This window comes from Lynx rufus, unplaced genomic scaffold (genome assembly GCF_022079265.1).
Source record: "Lynx rufus isolate CCGP_SWC_20201006 ecotype Redwood Valley unplaced genomic scaffold, mLynRuf1.p SCAF_7, whole genome shotgun sequence".
In the NCBI taxonomy this organism is placed as follows: domain Eukaryota; kingdom Metazoa; phylum Chordata; class Mammalia; order Carnivora; family Felidae; genus Lynx; species Lynx rufus.
The window spans coordinates 79,953,084-79,972,068 of NW_025814889.1; the positions used below are offsets into that span (position 1 = coordinate 79,953,084).

At 50.2% G+C, this 18,985-nt stretch overlaps 1 protein-coding gene across 6 annotated transcripts; it reads right to left on the minus strand.

Moving 5' to 3' along the window:
• Window positions 1-1,188: 1,188 nt before the first annotated feature.
• CALCOCO1 (calcium binding and coiled-coil domain 1) lies at window positions 1,189-18,654 on the minus strand. Of its 6 annotated transcripts, XM_047065873.1 has the most exons (17): window positions 18,573-18,654; window positions 15,991-16,170; window positions 15,552-15,654; window positions 14,366-14,556; window positions 11,508-11,666; window positions 10,952-11,100; window positions 9,198-9,288; window positions 6,337-6,492; window positions 5,889-6,143; window positions 5,295-5,420; window positions 4,704-4,799; window positions 4,190-4,298; window positions 3,765-3,964; window positions 3,250-3,356; window positions 2,918-2,989; window positions 2,644-2,705; window positions 2,178-2,263 (listed from the first exon to the last, which is right to left on the minus strand). In XM_047065873.1, the coding sequence occupies exons 2-16, from the start codon at window positions 16,144-16,146 to the stop codon at window positions 2,663-2,665; spliced, it is 2,013 nt and encodes a 670-aa protein (XP_046921829.1). In that variant the 5' UTR covers window positions 16,147-16,170; window positions 18,573-18,654; the 3' UTR covers window positions 2,178-2,263; window positions 2,644-2,662. The 6 variants fall into 6 exon arrangements, with proteins under 6 accessions (XP_046921826.1, XP_046921827.1, XP_046921828.1 ...); XM_047065870.1 differs by lacking the exon at window positions 2,644-2,705 and having other exon boundaries at window positions 1,189-2,263; XM_047065872.1 differs by having other exon boundaries at window positions 2,170-2,705.
• Between the last annotated feature and the right edge of the window lie 331 nt (window positions 18,655-18,985).

An 18,985-nucleotide genomic window follows, 5' to 3' on the forward strand; every position in this document is an offset into this window, starting at 1 on the left:
TCATAATTCCTCTCTGATTAACCCCCACTACCCCGGCAAGTTTATAGGCCAAGCGAGGGAGGGGGCAAGGGGGAGGGAAAAAGGAGGGATGGGGGGAATCCCAGGCGGGTGATGGATGCCTCTGTCAGCCCAGCTCGTATTTATTAATAGTCTTAATACGGGAAGCAATAAAGGAAGAGAGGGATTCTATTAATTAAATCATTGTTATAATTAACTTTCATTAAAGGAGGATCAATAAAGAGGAGTTGAGATGGAGAGAGGAGAGATCCATTATCTCTAATTTCCTTGGAAGGGATTCAGGGAATGAGATGGGGTTGCTAGGAGACGGCGACAGGAGGGAAGAAGGAAGGATGGAAGGATGTCATCCAGGTGGGGCTGGAAGGGGGGTGGATTGGTGGGGGGGTTCAGGTGGGTGGAGAGAGGGATTGGTACAGGTTGCCCACCCAGGGACCCTGAAGGCAGAGGAGGGTGACTGATAAGGGAGCTACTGGGCTGGGGAACAAGCGGGCTGTAGGCATGGCTTGTGCGGGGCATTGCTGAGAGCCTTGGTGAGCACACAGCTCCTTAATAAATGCTTTACGACGCGGTGTGTGTGTCTAGCCTGTGAAGCTGGTTAGAGTGGATGAATGTGTTTTTGTGACTGTGGAGTCAGTGTGCGCATACGGGTACGTGAGGATGGCAACAGAGAGAGGGGGGCGGCAGGGACGGAAGGAAAATCAAATAGACTTCGGAGGGATGGAGTTGAGGGCATTTTTTTTACCTAAGTGGCTCCCCAAAGATGTGAACTCCTGACACGGGTAATGCCCATCTTTGGCCCACGGTACAGTGATGGCTGCTATGGAGGTTGAAGGTCTGTGCAGTGGAAACTTCCCATGCCTTCTGAGACACGCACCTGGGCCCAGAAGCTTGGGTTCCACCCTGCCCACCCCAGGACTGAAATCCTGAAGTCCTGTCTCACGTGGACCCATAGGTTGCTCCCTCGCCCACCGCAGTCTTCTCCAAGCCAGCCGCCCCACCACAACACGAGACAAAGCTCCCTCCCTCCTCCTCTGCCCACCAAGAGGCATAGCGAGGAGATGCTGCTGGGCACCCTCCCCAAGAAGGCAGGGGGGAGTCCCCTCCATCCCAACTCCCCTCCACTATGGTCTATGAGCCAGCTGTCTGGACCTGCGTTGCTCTAGTCACACCTCATGGTAAGAACACATTTTATTAGAATCGTTATACATATCATATAAATATATTTGTCCAAACTACAGATCGGGGGAGGGATAATGAGGGAAAGCTCTTATTGCTGGGGGGGGGGGAACCTGGAGAGGGAGGAGGGCTGAGAAACGGGGACACCTGGGACCCTGTGTTCTCCCCATCCCTCACAGAAGGCACAAATGCATTATTTCTTTCCATGTGAGGACACTGGGGGGTGGTGGCAGGGTGGAGCAGGAGGTAAGAGTACAGAAAACCTCAAAAATACAAAAGAAACATCCAAATTTCATATCTAATGGTGTGGAAAAAGCTGGGGTGGGGTGCAGAAAGCAATGTGGGGGGGGGCGGGGAACAGAAAGAACCACTGAAGCTCAGAACTGAAAGAGACCTGAAGAGGCCGTGATGTCCATGCTGCTGCCTCCATGCAGGCCTCAGAGAAAACTCAGATAAACCAACAAAGACCCCCAATAAGAGAGGGTGAGGTGCCCCGGGGAATTGGCTTTGGGGCATCAGAGAGTGTGTGAGAGTGTGTGTGTATGAGTGTGTGTGTGTGGCTGGTGTCCGTGACAGAAGCAACCTGCCCCTGGGGAAGTTCTCCTCCATCCTGGTTCCTCCAAAACCGCTTTTAGGGGGTAAGGTCAGCCACCGCTTCCAAAAAGGACCCCTGCTTGGACAAAAGAACCAGGCAGGAGAGGATGCCGGTGAGAGCTTGGGATGAAAATGGCTCAAAGGCAGGGGCGGTTCTTAGGGAACAGAATATCATGGAGCCCAGAATATCATGGAGCCCAGAATATCATGCCCAGTCTGTGCATGAGTGTGTGTGTGTGTGTGTGTGTGTGTGTGTGTGTGTGAGTGCATCTGTGCATGTACTGGGGAGGGGTGACATCACTCAAAGGTAAAGGGGTCCTGGGTGCTGAAAAAGAAGTGTCCATCCATGTGGTCCTCCAGGGCATCCTTATCACTCTCAGCCGGAAAGCGCTCCTTACAAATAGGGCACTCCTTCCACGGGGGGGTGGCAGGGCCCCCAGTGCTGGCCTCTGACAAGGGACCCACTGCAAAGCCACTGAAGGAGACAGAGGGGAAGGAGAGGGTCAGTGTGCTCCGATGCCTTCTTGCCTTGTGGACCTCAGGGACAGGGACCCATGCACCTGGCCTTCCAGATTACCCTGTTCCTGGCAGCTCTCTCTCCTAGTCTCACCCCCAGCATCGTTCTCCCCACACTACTGGAGCCTTAGTTTCCCAGCTCTCCAGGCCCTCTCTTCTTTAGTCCCCGCTGGTCGGGCCGCAGTAGTGCACAGCCCATCCCCCACCCCTGCGCTCCTCCCTCCATCTCCGTCTGCTGCCTAATGAGGCTGAAAATGAGTCTGACATCGTCCTTCATCTTCCTGCTCCAGCCGAGAAGGATGACAGCATCGCCCCCTCCCTGCCCTGAGCCCATCTCACATCGAGGCAAAGCTGGGGGCTAGATGATAAAATCTCTCTTCCCCCTGCCTTCCCCTCTTGACCTGCAAAAGAAAAGGGAAGGCAGAAGGGGCGATCTGATACCTGAATCCCCCACCCCTGCAGCTGCATTGCCCAAAGGGTCTCCCAGGAAAGTCAGGGAAGAAGGACAACATCTCAGGGGTGGTCAGATGCTGGATCCCGGTCTTCTCTCTGTTCCCATCCCTGGGGGCACTGGTCACCTCCCTTCCTCCCCAGATGGAGCCTAGGTACCTACCTGGTGGTTGGGGAAGGGGGAGGGGCAGGAGAGAGGGGATGCAGGGCAATTTGGGCTCCACGGAAGATGGTGCTAGAACGACACAGAAGCCAGTTAAAGGCAGGGCCTCTGAGTGCACGTGTGCATTGATAAGATGGGGGGAGGAATTACCTGATGGCACCTGGGACTTGGGGTGGTGGGTGGTTTTCTGTGTCAACCACTCCTATGTCTCCTCTTCTTGGCTGGGGCCAAGAAGAGGGAGCTTGGGGGAAGGGCACGGGGACTGTTCACCCGGATGCCCTTTCCACTGGCATGCTCCCACCTCCCTCGTGTTCTCCCCCTTTTGCACTCACCTGGCCACGTCATAGAAGGCATTGCCCAGCTCAGGAAGCAGCAGGTGGGCCTCCTCACCTCCACTCTGAACAGCTGCCATGAGGACTGACTTCTCATCCTCGGCCTCCTGGGTATCAAAGAGATAGGGATGGGTTTGGGGGGTAGCGTCCCAAGATAGGGGAGCAGCATGCTGGGGGAGGTAAGAGCAGTCCAGGCCCAGACGGTAGACTGTGGGCTGTAGTAAGAGTGAGGCAGGACAGGAGTTTTGATGGGGGCTAGTGGGTAAGAAGAGGAGGAGTATGGGGGGCAGGGGCTGGCAGCATTGGGGTTACTGGGTCGGACTGGATTTTGGGGCGGTGGCCCTGAAGACAGGCTGGGCCTGCCTCCTCTCTCCCAAGGGGAAAGCAGAGCCCTGTACGGCTAAGATTAACACTTCCTTTTCCGGACACTGGGCCATTGGGTGTGGCCGTACCTGCCCCTTCCTCCCTAACCCTGCTCTGTCTCCCACCACCGCCCCCGTCCACACACAGCTCACCGAGTCAGAGCTACTCTCTTCAGCTGGCCCTGAGAGGTGGGGAGCGATGGGAGCCGGCTGGCTGATGACGACCAGGGGAGAAGACTCTCGTGGCCCAGCAGGAGAAGAGCCTGTGTCTCCACGCTCACACAGGCCATAGGGAGGGACCCTCATGTCTTCTGGGGACTCGTCCTCTGAGTCTGTCAGAGCCGCTGGGCAGCCTGTGGGTGAGGGAGAGGACAGAGAAGGATGAATTGTTAGAGGCTTGGCTCAGCTATCTCCCTCTGGATGAGGGATATGGTTAAACTAGACAGGGGCCAGGGTCTGGGAAGGAAAAAGGCAAAACACAGAGGGCAGAGGCAGCTCCCAGAGGGGTCACATGCAGCTTTCCCCAACGGGGGAAACAGGCGAGGGAAGAGGTGTCACAAGACTGGGGGTGTACAGACTCGGGCCCACAGCCGCCTCCTCGTCCTCTGTGACAGCATCCTCGTTCCACTTCTCGTCTGCTACCTTCTCCAGGCGGGCCTCCAGCTTTCTCATGTACTCTAGCAGTTCCTGGAGTTGGGAGCAAAGACGTGAGGGAGGCTGGGAAGACGCCAACCCCGCTGCCTGCAGAGCCTTCCTTGACCCAAGAGGAACTCTGAGCTCCTCGGGACTGGATGCCTTCCCCAAAGTGGGCTGTGGTGGGGGAGGGGTGGGGTGGGGAGGCAGCTCAAAGGAGAGCCTCACTCCCACCCCCACCCCCAGGAGCCCTCCTTCACCTCTTACATCCCTCCCTCGCTCCCACAGTCCTCCCCTGTTCTGCCAAGTCGACCAGTGAGAGGAGCCACGGTCCCATTTTTAGCCTCCGGGCCCTCTTAGAGTTAGCAGTTCTTAAGCCAAGAGATGACAAGAAGACATGAGGTTCCCCCCTGAATCCTCAGCTCTGGTATCCAAGGGGCCCGAGTCCTAGGTTCTCACCTGCTTCTCCTCCTGCAACTGTTCCTTCTCCTTCTGGAGCACGCGCAGGGCTGATCGCAGCTCTGTGAGCTCCCGCTTGCTCTCCGACAACTGCACCTGAGGGAATGTGGAGCCTAGAATGTACCTCCAAGAACCTAGGCTCTGCGACCTGGAACCACCAACCTAGAATCATGCTCCTCTGTGCCCCTGTCCCTCTCTTGCCCTGACACACACAGGGAAAGCCCCAACACTCTTCTTCGATGAGTCCCTTGTCTTGACCACAGGAGACAGTCGCCTGGGTCCCAGTCTCTGCCTCTCCAGTGTGGGCCTGGGTGATTGCCTTTGGCTGGGATACAGAGGCCCTGGTCACAGCCGGGGCATTCTAGAATTCCCTGACGTCATCGCTATGAGGCCCAGAGTATTTGCCATGAGAAGAGAAAGGGACATTGCACATTTCAACCCAATGAGACCTGGGATGTGTGCAAGTAAGATGCCATTCAACATGTAAGTGAGCACCCAGCACTTCTGAGCCGACACCCAGGACAGAGAGAAGGGCCACTGATGTCTCAGGAGGTGACAGGAGCAGGACTCATGGGTGGCTGGGCTTCTCACCAGGCTAGAATCCTTTTCCCGGGCTAGTTCAGTCTTGAACACTTGATTCTGGGTCTTCTCCTCCTGAACTGCCTTTTCCAGTCGAAGTATCTCTGCACTTAGCTTCAGGATCTTATCTTTTTCTGCCTGGGATGCGACCGAAAAGGAATGTGGGAGGGGAAAGGTGAAGGAAAAGGGACACCACTGGCATCAGCCCATCCCTCGCTGTGTCCTTTCCTTTATTTCAATGAGTATTTTGGGAGCAATTTCCCCTTCTTGGCTTCCTCATTCCTGATACTTCTCAATGAAGGAAGGGACATGCCAGCAAGGTGCCTTGCTGATCAGGAATGGGCATCACGACAGGGCCCGGTGCCTAGGGCAGTGAATGTTTCTGAATCAAGGTGGTAACCAAGGAAGGTGCTACGAAGATCAGGACTGGGACACCCTACTTACGGATGGGTCATACTTGGGACAGTGAATTGTACCTCCCTCAGAGCCCCTCCCCACTCCTGAGTCCTCTAAGCTTCTCATCCCTGTCTCCCTTCCCAGGGGATCTGACTCCATGGAGGTGGGGGTAGTGGCTGTGAGCCTGCCAGGTTCCCCCCGTCCCTCTACCTCCATACTCTGCAGCAGCCCCGCCCGCTCCTTGCTCCACTGGCTTTTTTCCTCCTTCAGGTGCAGGCTGAGCTCAGCCAGCCTGCCATTGACTCCAGCCACTTCCAGGCGGCTGCGGTGTAGCTCCGCCATGGTGCGGTCCCTGGCTCCCGCTGTGCTGGCCAACTCCTCCCCAAGAAGGGTGGCTTTCTGCTGGCTTGAGGCTGCGAGCTCCTGGGCTCCTCGAAGCTGCTCCTTTAGGGGCTCCAGCTCAGCCTCAGGAGAAAGAAGGAGATGGAGATTAGGGCTCCCAGTGAGTCATTCTCGAACCAGGAAGGTAACTAGGGTCCCTTTGACCCCGCACCGCAACAAGGCTCACGATTTATATTGTTCAATCTTTAGCCATGTCTTTTCCCTAGCTAGCCCTTGGTACTTCCTCTACTTCCCGCTGCCTAGGGGCTTCACTCACCACGCGCTGCTGGGCCTGGCCTAGGGTGTCCTTCATCTGGGCCACCTTGTCCTTCAGTCGCTGGGCCTGGGCACTCTGCTCCTCCTGCCGGCCCTTTGCCTCCTGCAGCTCCAGCTTTAAGCGGCGGTTCTCCTGTTGTGCCATTTGGAGCTCAGCCTGATGGGAGGTGGAAAATAGGTAAGGAAAGGGGTATATGTATTTGGGGTGGCTGGCAGGGGCTGAACCACTGCGATGAGAGAGATCAAGGTTCTGCTTCCCAGATTTAACACAAACTCAAGCATTCAGCTCTCGTCAGCCCTTCTTGGGGTCTCAGCTCAAAGCGACTCGGGCCTGAACATCCAGTCTCCAGCTCCCATAATGAGGTACCGGCATCACAGCCTTGATGGGGTCTTACACGAATCTAGGTATCCCATGTACCATTTCTGTTTCTCCGCTCTTCCTTTCATTATTATTAATTTAAAAAAAAATTTTTTTTTAACTTTTTAAATTTATTTTTGAGACAAGGAGAGACAGAGCATGAACAGGGGAGGGTCAGAGAGAGGGAGACACAGAATCTGAAACAGGCTCCAGGCTCTGAGCTGTCAGCACAGAGCCCGACGCGGGGCTCGAACTCACGGACCGCGAGATCATGACCTGAGCCGAAGTCGGCCGCTTAACCAACTGAGCCACCCAGGCACCCCTATTATTAATTTTTTAAAGAAGGTTTTATTGATTTTTTAGGTAACCTCTACGCCTAACATGGGGCTTGAACTCACAACCCCAAGATCAAGAGTCGCTTGCTCCACCAACTGAGCCAGTCAGGCGCCCCTCTGCTCTTCCTTTTAGATCAAAACTCAGTCTGGATGTCCATGAGGCCCTCAAACTCAGCATATTCTACTTCCCAGTCCACTCCTTTCCACTCTTATTTCTGCCCATGCTACTGACTACTTCCTAAGTCACTCAGGCTGGATCCCTTGGTGCCGGGCTTGGCTCTGTTCTTTCCTTAGTGGCCCCAAGAAAAGCCTTTTGCTTCTCCATCTTCTGTCTTGTTCACAGCCATTTTCTCTTTTCTACTATCACAGCAACCATGTTGACTCAGGATCTGGTCATTTCTGACTTGGATTATTGAATAATCTCATTAACTAGTTCATCTCCCAGGAAGAAATCACATTAATCTTCTGTTAAGTCCCGCCTAAGTACATGTCACCCCCTTGAAAATCACGGATGCCTCTCATTTGCTTACAGAAGAAAGACTAACTCCAGATCCTCTCCAGTCTGACCTGGGCCTCATCTCAAACCCTCACCCACACTTTCAAGTGCCCCGAGTGTTCTGGACTCTCAGCCTTTGCACGCGTCTTTCTCAGTTCCCAGAATGGCCTCCCTCTCATCTCTGTCTACTCAAATCCTACCTACTCTTTACTGCTGAACAAATGGCTTTCAAATACCCTTCCACGGAAGCCTAGGGTTTGGAGGAAGCTGCTGAGAGATTCTGCGAATATGTGATGTGAGCTCCTTCTAAATAATTCAAAAAATATGTGAGAAAAACAACATACAAGCTCACAAATTAACACAATGGGGATCATCAATCCACTGACATGTGCTTCTGAGTTAATTCACTTTTTTTTCAGGTTAATTAATTTTTTTTGTACAAACCTCAGAATAAAGTTCCTATTGGATTTTCTTTTTGTTTGAAAAGCAAAATGAGATGGCATGGTGGACAGTTTAAAAATTGCTGTCATTTGCACTTACTTATTTGGAGACTCAAGGTGTTCTTAGTATTTTACAACCAAAACTCAATACGGAAACATATTAGCTGCTGATGCTGACAGAATAGTTACCTGTAACCTCTGATTTCAAGGTTTGGCATCCATCAGAATTACCTGATTACTTTTGTTACCTTATAAGTTAACATTGTACATTTGAATTTTTAAAATTGGGGTGCATGGATGGCTCAGTGGGTTGAGCATCTGACTTTGGCTCAGGTCATGAGCTCACGGCTTGTGAGTTTGAGCCCCACATCAGGCTCTGTGCTGACAGCTCAGAGCCAGTATCCTGCTTCGGATTCTGTCTCCCTCTCTCTCTGCCCCTCTCCCACTCGTGCTCTGTCTCTCCCTCTCTCAAAAATAAATAAACATTGGGGCGCCTGGGTGGCTCGGTCGGTTAGGCATCCGACTGCGGCTCAGGTCATGATCTCACGGTCTGTGAGTTCGAGTCCCACATCGGGCTCTGTGCTGACAGCTCAGAGCCTGGAGCCTGTTTCAGATTCTGTGTCTCCTTCTCTCTGACCCTCCCCTGTTCATGCTCTGTCTCTCTCTGTCTCAAAAATAAATAAACGTTAAAAAAAAAATAAACATTAAAGAAAATAAATACTTGAATTTATAAAAATAAATTTATAGTAATAAACTATTGGTTTTATCTATTCAATGAGGTTCCACCTAAGATGTAAAACTTTATTGTGGGGTGGAAAGGAGAGCTAAAAAAGCTGGAAAATACTAGGCTACTTTATGCCCTCTTTTGATTTTTTTTTTTTTTTTCAGTACACTCTATGCCCAACGTGGGGCTTGAACTCACACCCTGAGATCAAGAGTCACACGCTCTACTGACTGAACCAGCCAGGCACCCCTGCCCCCTTCTAATGACCCTAATAAGACGTGCTTTTGTCCACTTCTGTGGAGCATCTTAACACTTTATTATTCTTCCCTGGTGATGCTGAATATATTCCACTTTGACTAATCCTGACTTGGGTATACATTTTGTTTCCTAGGAGAGCGTGTGTACAATGTCCTCTTTACATTTTTTATCGGCTTTGGTGCCCGGCACTCAAAAGGGCCTCAACGCAGTGGAAGAACAATTGAGAAAGCAAACCGACTCTGAGCCCCTACCTCGCTCTGCTCCTTGTCGGCCTGCGCTTCTTTCAGTTGACCAAGAAGCTTCTCCTGTTCCCGAGTCAGGGCCTTCACGGTGTCTCTCACCCTGTACGTGGGGACATGGAACATCAGATAACCCGGCTGGTCACCACAGAAGATACGAAGGACGTGGACTTTTGTCTTTATCACTTTTTCTGGTGCCCCTCTGGGCCCACACCTCCTATTGTCTCTGGGATGCCCAAATCCCCAGACAAAGGTGATCTCGCTGGAAGCCCTGAGTATCCAAGATTCCTGGTTCTAGAGCACAATCCAGAAATAAACAGTTTGTTCTCTTTATGTGTCATTTTAAGGAATGTTCTGCTGATGCCTTCCTAGTTGTTTGCATTCAATCAAGAGACCAGAATCCAGTCTTTTTTTAGACAAGGGACAGCTACGATCAATTATAAACTTTGGATCTAGATCAGAAGTTGGAAGACTTTTTCTGTAAAGGCTTTATAATAAATACTTCAGGCTTTGCAGGCCATGAGGATTCTGTGGTAACTATTCAATTCTGCCACTGTAGTGTGAAAGCACCACAGACGTGTAAATGAATAAGCACGACTGTTCCAAAAAAACTTTATTTATGAACACTGACATTTGCATTTCAGATAATTTTCACATCACAAAATATTTTTCTTCTTTCATTTAACCGTTAATTCATCATTAAAACCATTTAAACTCACAGACTGTACAAAAACAGGTGGCCAGGCTAGATCTGGCACATGGGCCATAGGTTTACTGACCCCTGGGCTAGACAGTCCCTAATCTTTTCCAGATGCTCAGTCTGATCCCTGCTTTTCTATTCCATGATTTAGAACCTAGACATTTACTATCTCCGTAGGGCAAGACTAACATATCCTACACTGGAGAAGCCTCAGGGAGTAACTCACTTTTTTACTCTGGACCTTGGCTAGAATGCCTCTGTCCTTTAAGGAGTTTAAAAATATACATAAAATCTACTGGTGCCGAATGAAAGAGACTTAATTACATGATTTGATGAAAGAAAGAACTAGAGTGTTTCTCCTGGCGAAAACGTGACGGACAGACACGGGAAGTGGTCAGTGTTTGTGCCATTTGGTAAAAACGACAGTGGTCTGGTAGAAGAAAGAAATTCATCCTGTGCAACCCCAGAGGTCTAAACCAGCACTAATGGAGGCAAGTTACAGAAGGGAGGTGTTTAGTTCAATACAAGAGATACAAAAGTGACAGCTGTCTGATATTGAAAGAGGCTGCCTTCTGAGGTAGTGACCCTCTCAATTACCTGACAGTCCTCTGAGGGCTAAGATTCTATGACTTATACCTTTTTTTTTTCAGAGGAGAGATCCCGTAACATTCCTGGATCACCGGTTCAGACATTTCCTAACAGTGAGAATGGAGTCTCATCTTCTTTGCTGTGATAAAATCTGAAATCCATCCTCTCTTATCTTGTCTTGACTGTTCTATCCACTCTTTTCTTCCAAATCCTCCACTCCTAGCTCCTGCTTAGCCTTTGTTGCAGCATAAATAGTAACTATGATTACTTCTGAAGGTGAGGAATACAGAATAGGCTTAGGAAAGACGGAAGAGAGCTAGGCAGGAAAGAAAAGCCGGGGAAGTGGAATACCCTGAGTCTGAAAGGGGAAAGAACCACACCAGACAGAGTGCAGGTTTGCCCGTCTGAAACAGGACGCCGGAGTCTGGGGGTGACAGGAAATGAAGGGAAGTGATGGGGGTAGAGGGGGCGCCCTCACCTGTCCAGCTCCACCTCCTTTGTCAGCACTTTCTCACTGATGGCCTGGATGTCATCTTCTAGCTCCAGGATGCGTGCCACATGGTCTCCCTGTTGCCGGCTCAGGATGTCCCTCTCTTCTGTGAGCTCCCCGTGGGACCGGGAAAGCCCCTGGAATCAAGGTTCCCCCCAGAAGAATGAAGTTGAGACTCACCTCTCAAAGCACAGAACAAGGGCTTGGGAGGAGCACACGGGAGTTAGCCTGTTCTCACCTTCCTACCCTGTCACCTTCCTTGAAAAAGAAACTGCCAGAGAGCATTCCCTTACTGGCGAATATGGCCACATCCCCCCGTCCCCCAGCACTCCTGTGTGCAAAGAACTGAGTGTCATTACATTTGGGGATGTGTCTCCTGTCATGTCAAGTTTAATCCTACTTGTTACCCCTTAAAGCTATGTTTTTGATACCGGAACCATCTTAAAAGCCCACTAACATCTTTCCTTTCCCATCTTCGCTGGGTTCAGACTTTGGACCCTGGGTGAGCAGCCAGGCCCCGTGCCCCACCTGGCCCGACTCCCACCTTGTACTGCTCCATCAGCTCCGCATGCTCCTGCCTGGCTGTTGCCAGAGCCGTCTCGAGCTCCTGTACTTGACTCCTCAGCTCCGTCACCTGTCCCTCCAGCTGCAGCTTCAGCTGCATCAGGTCATTTCTCTCTTGCTGGCTCTCATCCAGCTGGTTCTACAGGGAGCAGGATGAGGAGGGGGGTGTGCTCGTGAAAGTCCCGTCCCCATCACGCTGCAGGTGCATTCGGGGCCGGGAGGTTACATCGGTACAAGCTATAAAGAGCTGAGTAAGGGGAGGCTTGTGTGTTACTGAATCCTGCCCACCACCAGTCAGACGCACCAGCTCTCGACGCTCTTGGAAGAAGTCTTTCTCGATCCACATAGACAAAAGGAATGGCTCCCTGAATTTTACCTTCTCTATTCTGGAACCCAACAGAGGTAGGTTTAAATCTCCAATATAATTTTTGCTAGCTCTGTTACTTGTTTTTTAAAAAAAATATTTACTTATTTTTGAGAGAGACAGAATGCGAGTGGGAGAGGGGCAGAGAGAGGGAGACACAGAATCTGAAGCAGATACCAGGCTCTGACCTGTCAGCACAGAGCCTGATGCAGGACTTAAACCCACGACCTGTGAGGTCATGACCTGAGCCAAAGTCAGGCACTCAACCAACTGAGCCACCCAGGTGCCCTGCTAGCTATGTCACTTTGAATGAGTTACATAACTTCTCTGAGTCTCTGTCCTCATTTGGAAAGTGATCTCTTAGCCTAGATTTTTGAAAGGTAATTATAATGAGAATAACAAATGCGAAAACAGAACATGGAAAATATCCAGATGGCCAACAGACACAGGAAAAGGTGCTCAACATCACTCATCATCAGGGAAATGCAAATCAAAACCACAATGAGATACCACCTCACACCTGTCAGAGTGGCTAATATCAAAAACACAAGGAACAACAAGTGTTGGCGAGGATGTGGAGAAAAAGGAGTCGTTGTGCACCAATGGTGGGAATGTAAACTGGTGCAGCCACTGTGGAAAATGGTGTGGAGATTCCTCACAAAGTTAAAAATAGAACTACCCTACGGTCCAGTAATCGCACTACTGGGCATTTACCCCAAAATATGAAAACACTAGGGGCGCTCGGGTGGCTCAGTCAGTTAAGCATCCGACTTCGGCTCAGGTCATGATCTCCCAGTCTGTGGGTTTGGGCCCCGTGTCGGGCTCTGTGCTGACCGCTCAGAGCCTGTAGCATGTTTCAGATTCTGCGTCTCCCTCTCTCTCTGCCCCTCCCTGCCTCGTGCTCTCTCTCTCTCAAAAGTAAACAGCAAAAAAAATTTTTTTAAATATATGAAACACTAATTCAAAGGGATACATGCACCCCAATGTTTATAGCAGCATTATCTACAATAGCCAAATTATGGAAGCAGCCCAAGGGTCCATCGACTGAAGAACAAATAAAGAAGATGTGGTACATATATACACAATGGAATATTACTCAGCCATGAAAAGGAATGAACTCTTGCCATTTGTAACAACATGGATGAAGCTAGAGAGTGTAATGCTAAGTGAAATCAGTCAGAGAAAGACCAATACCCTATGATTTCACTTAAATGTGGAATTTAAGAAACAAAACAAATGAGCAAAGGAAAAAAAGGGATATAAATCAAGAAACAGACTCTCTACTATAAAGAATAAATTGATGGTTACCAGAGGGGAGGTAGGTAAGGGGATGGGTGAAATGGGTGATAAAGATTAAAGAATACACTTATGATGAGTACTGATTAATATATATGGAACTGCAGAATCACTCTATTGTACATCTGAAACTACCAAAACACTGTATGTTAACAACATTAGAATCAAAATAAAAACTTAATATAAAAAAAAACCCAGAACACAGGGTAGGAGCTCACACATCTATGACTTATGTAAGATATAGACATCTTCCTATTCTTGTGTTGATCCCGTGTGTTTAGAGGGTTCTAGAAGGCAAGAGTTTATCTAAATCACAGATCAGGTACCCATTCTCACCCTCTGAGCACTTCCTCAAGTCTGTCCTCTTGTCTGGGGAATGTACTTCCTCTCCAGTTTCCCCATCCCTGATCTTCCTTCAGGAAGTCCTTGCCAACATCTGCCCCCACTCTCTAACTCTTCTCTATTTGGTCTATTTGGTCCCATAGAAAAATACAAGCCACATATATAGTTTTTTAAACTTCCTAGTAAATACTCAAAAAAGTAACAAGAAACAGGTGAAATTTGTTTTAATGGTATTTTATCCAACTCAGCGTATCCAAAGTATTATCATTTCATCATGTGACCAATATAAAAAACCACTGAGATCTTTTACTTTTTTTTAACACTAAGTCTTCAAAATCTTTTGTGTATGTTCCCCATACAGTACATCTCAATTTGGACCAGTCACATTTCAACTGTTCAAGAGCTTTCTGTATTGGACCGTGCAGGTGTGGGGCCCTACCACCTGCTCTCACTGCTCACCTGTCCTGGAAGTGGGTCTCATACTCCCCTTCCTCTGAACATTCCTTCCCTGGAGTGGCCTCCCTCTACCCTTTGGATCATCCTCTAGGGCCTAGGACAGGATGTAGCACTTGGGAGAAGGAATGTTTGAATAGTACTTATGAAATCTTGAGTGACATGGGCCTGTGGGTAGCTTGCTTTCCTGCCCTACATGTTTGTGTCTATGTTAGATTAAGACTTTCTTAATGGCAAGACTGTGTAAGTCCTGGTGAGGTGCTCAGTTGAGGCCACAGCCCAGGGGAAGGTAAAGTGAGAAGCAGTCCCTTGCCATGCAGCCCTCTCCCTCCCCTGCCCCTCCCACTCCGCTGCCTGGGAGCAGCTCTGTTGCTCTGTCTCACCTGCAGCACAGTGGCCTTGGGGACGACCAGCAGGATGTCAGAGCCGCCATCGGCCTCCTCTAGGGTCACCAGTTCGTCCATGGGCCTTGGCTCTCGGAACTGGAAAGGGGGGCTCTGCCCACATACCCGGCCCTGGCGGTTCACATACCGGAACTGGTAGAGCTGGGCTCCAGGTTTGGGCAGGTAGCTGGCTGTGGGAAGAGGAATGGACCCAGGACCCTAATATGATCCCAGGCCCTCAAGTGCCTGGCAGTCTTCCTTTTCCTTGACGTGTCTTTTTAAAAAAATTTTATATATAGAGAGAAAGAGTGAGCACCAGATGGGGAGAGAGGGAGCAGGCTCCACGCCCAGCACAGAATCCTATGTGGGGCTTGATCCCACGACCCCCGGGATCATGACCTGATCTGAAATCGAGAGTCGGATGCTCATTGACTGAGCCACCCAGCCGCCCCCACCTTGATGTGTCTTATCACCCACTGTCCTTGGTTCCAGTCCCTCGTTCCCTGTTCCACATACTGTTTTCTTTCCTCTTTACCTCCCATGGGCTATTTCTGTTCCCTGAGATGCTCTTCTCCCTCCTTTCTGCCTAGGCCTGTCCTTCCTCTCTTTCCCAAGCCTACCTTCCCTAATAATAATAATAATAATAATAATAATAATAATAATGTTAGTTATCACTTACTGAGTGGCCACCCTGAACCAGGCACTATGCTAACCCTTTACCCGTATCACTTTAAACCTTCATATTGTCCCTATAAGCCATGCATCCCCTTTTCCTGTTAAGATAACAGAGACAGGGAAATTAAGTAATTTGTCCAAGGTCTAATAGCTTGTATTAGAGTTGAGATTTGAGCCTAGGTCTTTCAGAATCTAAGGACTACCTTCTTCTCAATTTATGACACTACCTTTCCCTCCTTCCTACCCCTAGTTCCCTGAGAGGACTTCCTCTTTTCTGGGGGTAGGTGGCAGGATTACTGGCCCTTGACAGGTCCTTCTATCTCTAAGTCCCTGATTCTGTAATAATCCCACAATTCTATGTCTGCTGAGCCTTACTGGATACAGTTCTTATTTATTTGTATTTATTTTTTCTTGTTGTCTGTGCCTAACTTTGGTTTCTGAGCCCACTATCTTCCTCCAAACCTCTATCCCCTAGGTTCCTTCCTCCCAGACCTTCCATGTTCCCTCGTACCTTGGAACTGGACACTGGCGTGGACAGGGGAACCATCAGTTGCACTGTCAGGCACCGAAGACCACACAAAAGTGTGGTAATCCCGAACACAGGCAGCCTCCACCTGTGAAGGCCCATGGTGGGAGAGGGGTATGGTGATGGAACTGTGAGCTAGGGATGGCAGAAAGGGCTGAGGGACTGAATGGGGGCGAGGATGCTGTTACAGTGACAAGGATGATGACAGACCGGGAAAGTGGAGGGGTCCTTTGTGGCAGGAGAGGGCAGGGCTAAGATGGGGAGGAGATGAGCCTTGGCTTACACAGATGGCTTCTGTCACCTGTGACATCTCTGCCCTTCTTCTCTATCAACATGCGGTTGAGAACCCAAGGACTAAGTCATTCCCCTGATTCCAACCAACCCATGGCTCACAAATCTGAACCAAAAGGGGTTTCAGGGATACCTTGAAGATGCCAATCCAGTCGCTGGCGCTGGGCACGGCGCCTGGGGGAAGGGTATAGTGACATTCCACCTTGGTGTTGGGGATGTAGGTCCGGGCTACATTCAGAAAGTTGACTCCACCCCGGGAAGGTGCCCGGCTTAGTGATGATTCTTCCATCTTGCCCTCAAGGTATCTGCCCTCCTATGAAATAAAGGGTTAATATCCTAAAACCTCTCCCATCCATCTCTTCTTCTCCCCAACTCCATCCCCACCCACTCACAGCTCCTGCCACTACACTCAGAGATGGAGGCATATTTTGTTCCTAGCCCCTAAGAGCTACAGGACCCTTCAGAGGTATCACTTTTAGTCTCCAGGACACAGGTCTGACCTTCTGAGTCAGTCCCCATCCTGTCTCACATCGTACCCTCTCTGAGTCACAGACTCTTCCTAGAGTTAAGATCTCTCTCATTTCTGCTCCCCTTTCACAGTCCCATTGACCACGTCTCAGTATCCCAGGCTCTACCCGCTCAGTTCCTCCTTTCCCACCTCTTAACATACTTGAACATTCCAAATTCTTCAGCCTCCACCTCCCCATCCCATCCCGCTTATCTTTTTGGCTCTTTTTAAATTTTTTTTTTCAGCATTTATTTATTTTTGGGACAGAGAGAGACAGAGCATGAACGGGGGAGGGGCAGAGAGAGAGGGAGACACAGAATCGGAAACAGGCTCCAGGCTCTGAGCCATCAGCCCAGAGCCCGACGCGGGGCTCGAACTCACGGACCGCGAGATCGTGACCTGGCTGAAGTCGGACGCTTAACCGATTGCGCCACCCAGGCGCCCCATCTTTTTGGCTCTTGAATTCAAAATCCAACTGACGTGTGGAGCCCCCTCATTCCGAGCAGGTCTCCTTGCCCACTCCAGCTGTACCCAGGAGTAGCTTTATGACACCTGAACACTCTCTGAAAGTAATGACTGAGTCTTCAAAGCAGGAATATAGCTGGAGGCGGGGACCAACAGCCCGATCCTCAGGCCCCCGAGGTCTCAGTTCTCTCCCCTCTCCAAGTTGTCTACCCTCATGAATTGAAAAAAAAAAAAAAAAAAAAAGCTTCTGCTCTCATTCAAGAGACAAAGGGAAAGGGAGGATATAAGGAAAGACAGGTTTTGCCTCTCAACTTCAGGAAGTCAAGAATTCTGGAGGCGGCTGCTTCAAGGGTGGGGTGAAACATTCAGCAGGAACGTGGTGGTGTGGGGAGACGGAATGTGGGAGCCTGGAGCCAGGAAAAGTCCCACCCCTGGATAGGGGATAGATTGGAAGGTGGGAAGTAAGGGGCCCTAAGAAGGGGAAATATATGTATGATGTTGAAAGAAGGGAGGATTAATTCAAAAATAACCTAACGTTCTTTTCTTCAGGTCTCGCCAGGAACAGAACTAGAAACCTACTGGTTTGACTATGTTAACCCAGCTGTAGTGTTTTCTCTCTGCCCCCTTTAGCCTCAATTCCAAGTGCCTGGATGTGTAGTTGGAGGCATGCTATAAGATGGGATTGATAGGGAGGGGTGTTCCAAGTTAGGGTGGGGAGAGTTAATTAGGAAACACGGGGATGGAGTGAGGAACAACAACAATAATCAACACAACTCCTCAGCCCAGGGCTGTGAGATGGCTCTCGTCATCGCTCCTCTCCATCCCACTAATCTTCATCCTGTGTCAACCACAGAGGATGGTGTCCAATCAGCCATGGCCAATAGTCATGGGCACACCCCCAAACATCACAAACCCACGCGAGGCTGAAGTCTGGGGCTAGCAACTTTAAAAACAACAGGAATTCAGTAGAGAAGGAAAGGTGGGCCAGCTCTACAAAAAGAAGCAACTTCTCCTTCCAAAATACGGATTGAACTGGGGACAAGAGGTTTCTTTGGGATTTCATCGCTGAAAAATCCCTCGTTAAAATTCGTCCATGTTTTCTCCAAATACAATTCTTCCGGCTTTTAAAATGGGGGATGCATCATCCCCCACAGATCTAAGCCTGTGGAATCCCAAATACTCCCCACAAATAAAATCCTTAACAGCTGGAAACATTCACCAGACTTGAAACAAAGCTCGGGGCACCTAAAGTGTATGTGTGTAGCTAGATTCAAGCGTTCGCGCGGGTGGGGGGACTCCCACCCCTCAACTCTGTAGGCCTCTAAGAGTTCCTTAACATTCTGCCACTTGTAAGGCTTCCCTCCCGGGACTCGGCGTAGTAAAAGGCCTTTGGATTGGGGCGGGAGGGTAAGGAGAAAGGGAAGGTTTGTGAGGCTCAAGTCTTGCGTGGGAGAGAATGAGTAAATAATTCAGTGTCTCCCAACTACCTTAGGCGTAACAAGCTTTATAGAGAAGAACTGAGGGGAAGGGGAGAACAGTGAGGGGGCGCACCCCTGATCAGAGCCCCCTCGAGACCAAGAACTCTCAAAACAGAAGGGGTGGCTTTTCCAGTACGGAAAGTGTTAAAACCCAAACGCTCCTGCATCCCCCTTCCACAGTTCCCTTAGATTATCCTTTCACAGACTGGAAATTGGGGGTGACCCCCGCATTAGATCGCCCCCAAATTAGGCCAAGTTTCTTACCCCACACACGGATCAGCTGTTCCCTCACCTTCCACCAACAACAAAAACAGCACTCCGACTCCTGGAGGGGGAGGGAGAAAAGTGGACGTGAGGACTTCTGGGGTTTGTGGTTTCTCTTCCCTCTTTTGTCGGCGAGCCGGCTTGGATATGGAACTACACATCCCAGGAAGCTGTGCAAGAGGAGGGCGGAGCAGAGGGCGGTCGCGGCGGCGGCCTCACCACGGCATCCTGGGAGGCGTAGTTCCCACTTCCATGACTGCAAACGAGGGTGTGGCCACCAAAGGACTTCACGGCCCATGATTCCTTAGGAGGGGCCCGGCTGTATTGGTGGTGACTGCTGGTCTGTAACGTGCGTTGTGGGTTAGGGGGTGGGGAGGAGTTGGGGCTCTAACGTCTCCTGTTTTATGCTTCAC

Coding starts and splice junctions, on each gene's coding strand:
- CALCOCO1 (XM_047065870.1), bottom strand. CDS start 16,146: ATGGAAGAATCATCACTAAGCCGGGCACCTTCCCGGGGTGGAGTCAAC. Junction 15,655..15,990: donor ACTGGATTGGCATCTTCAAG/GTATCCCTGAAA, acceptor GGGCCTTCACAG/GTGGAGGCTGCCTGTGTTCG. Junction 2,264..2,917: donor CCCCCTTCCCCAACCACCAG/GTAGGTACCTAG, acceptor TGTCTCCTTCAG/TGGCTTTGCAGTGGGTCCCT.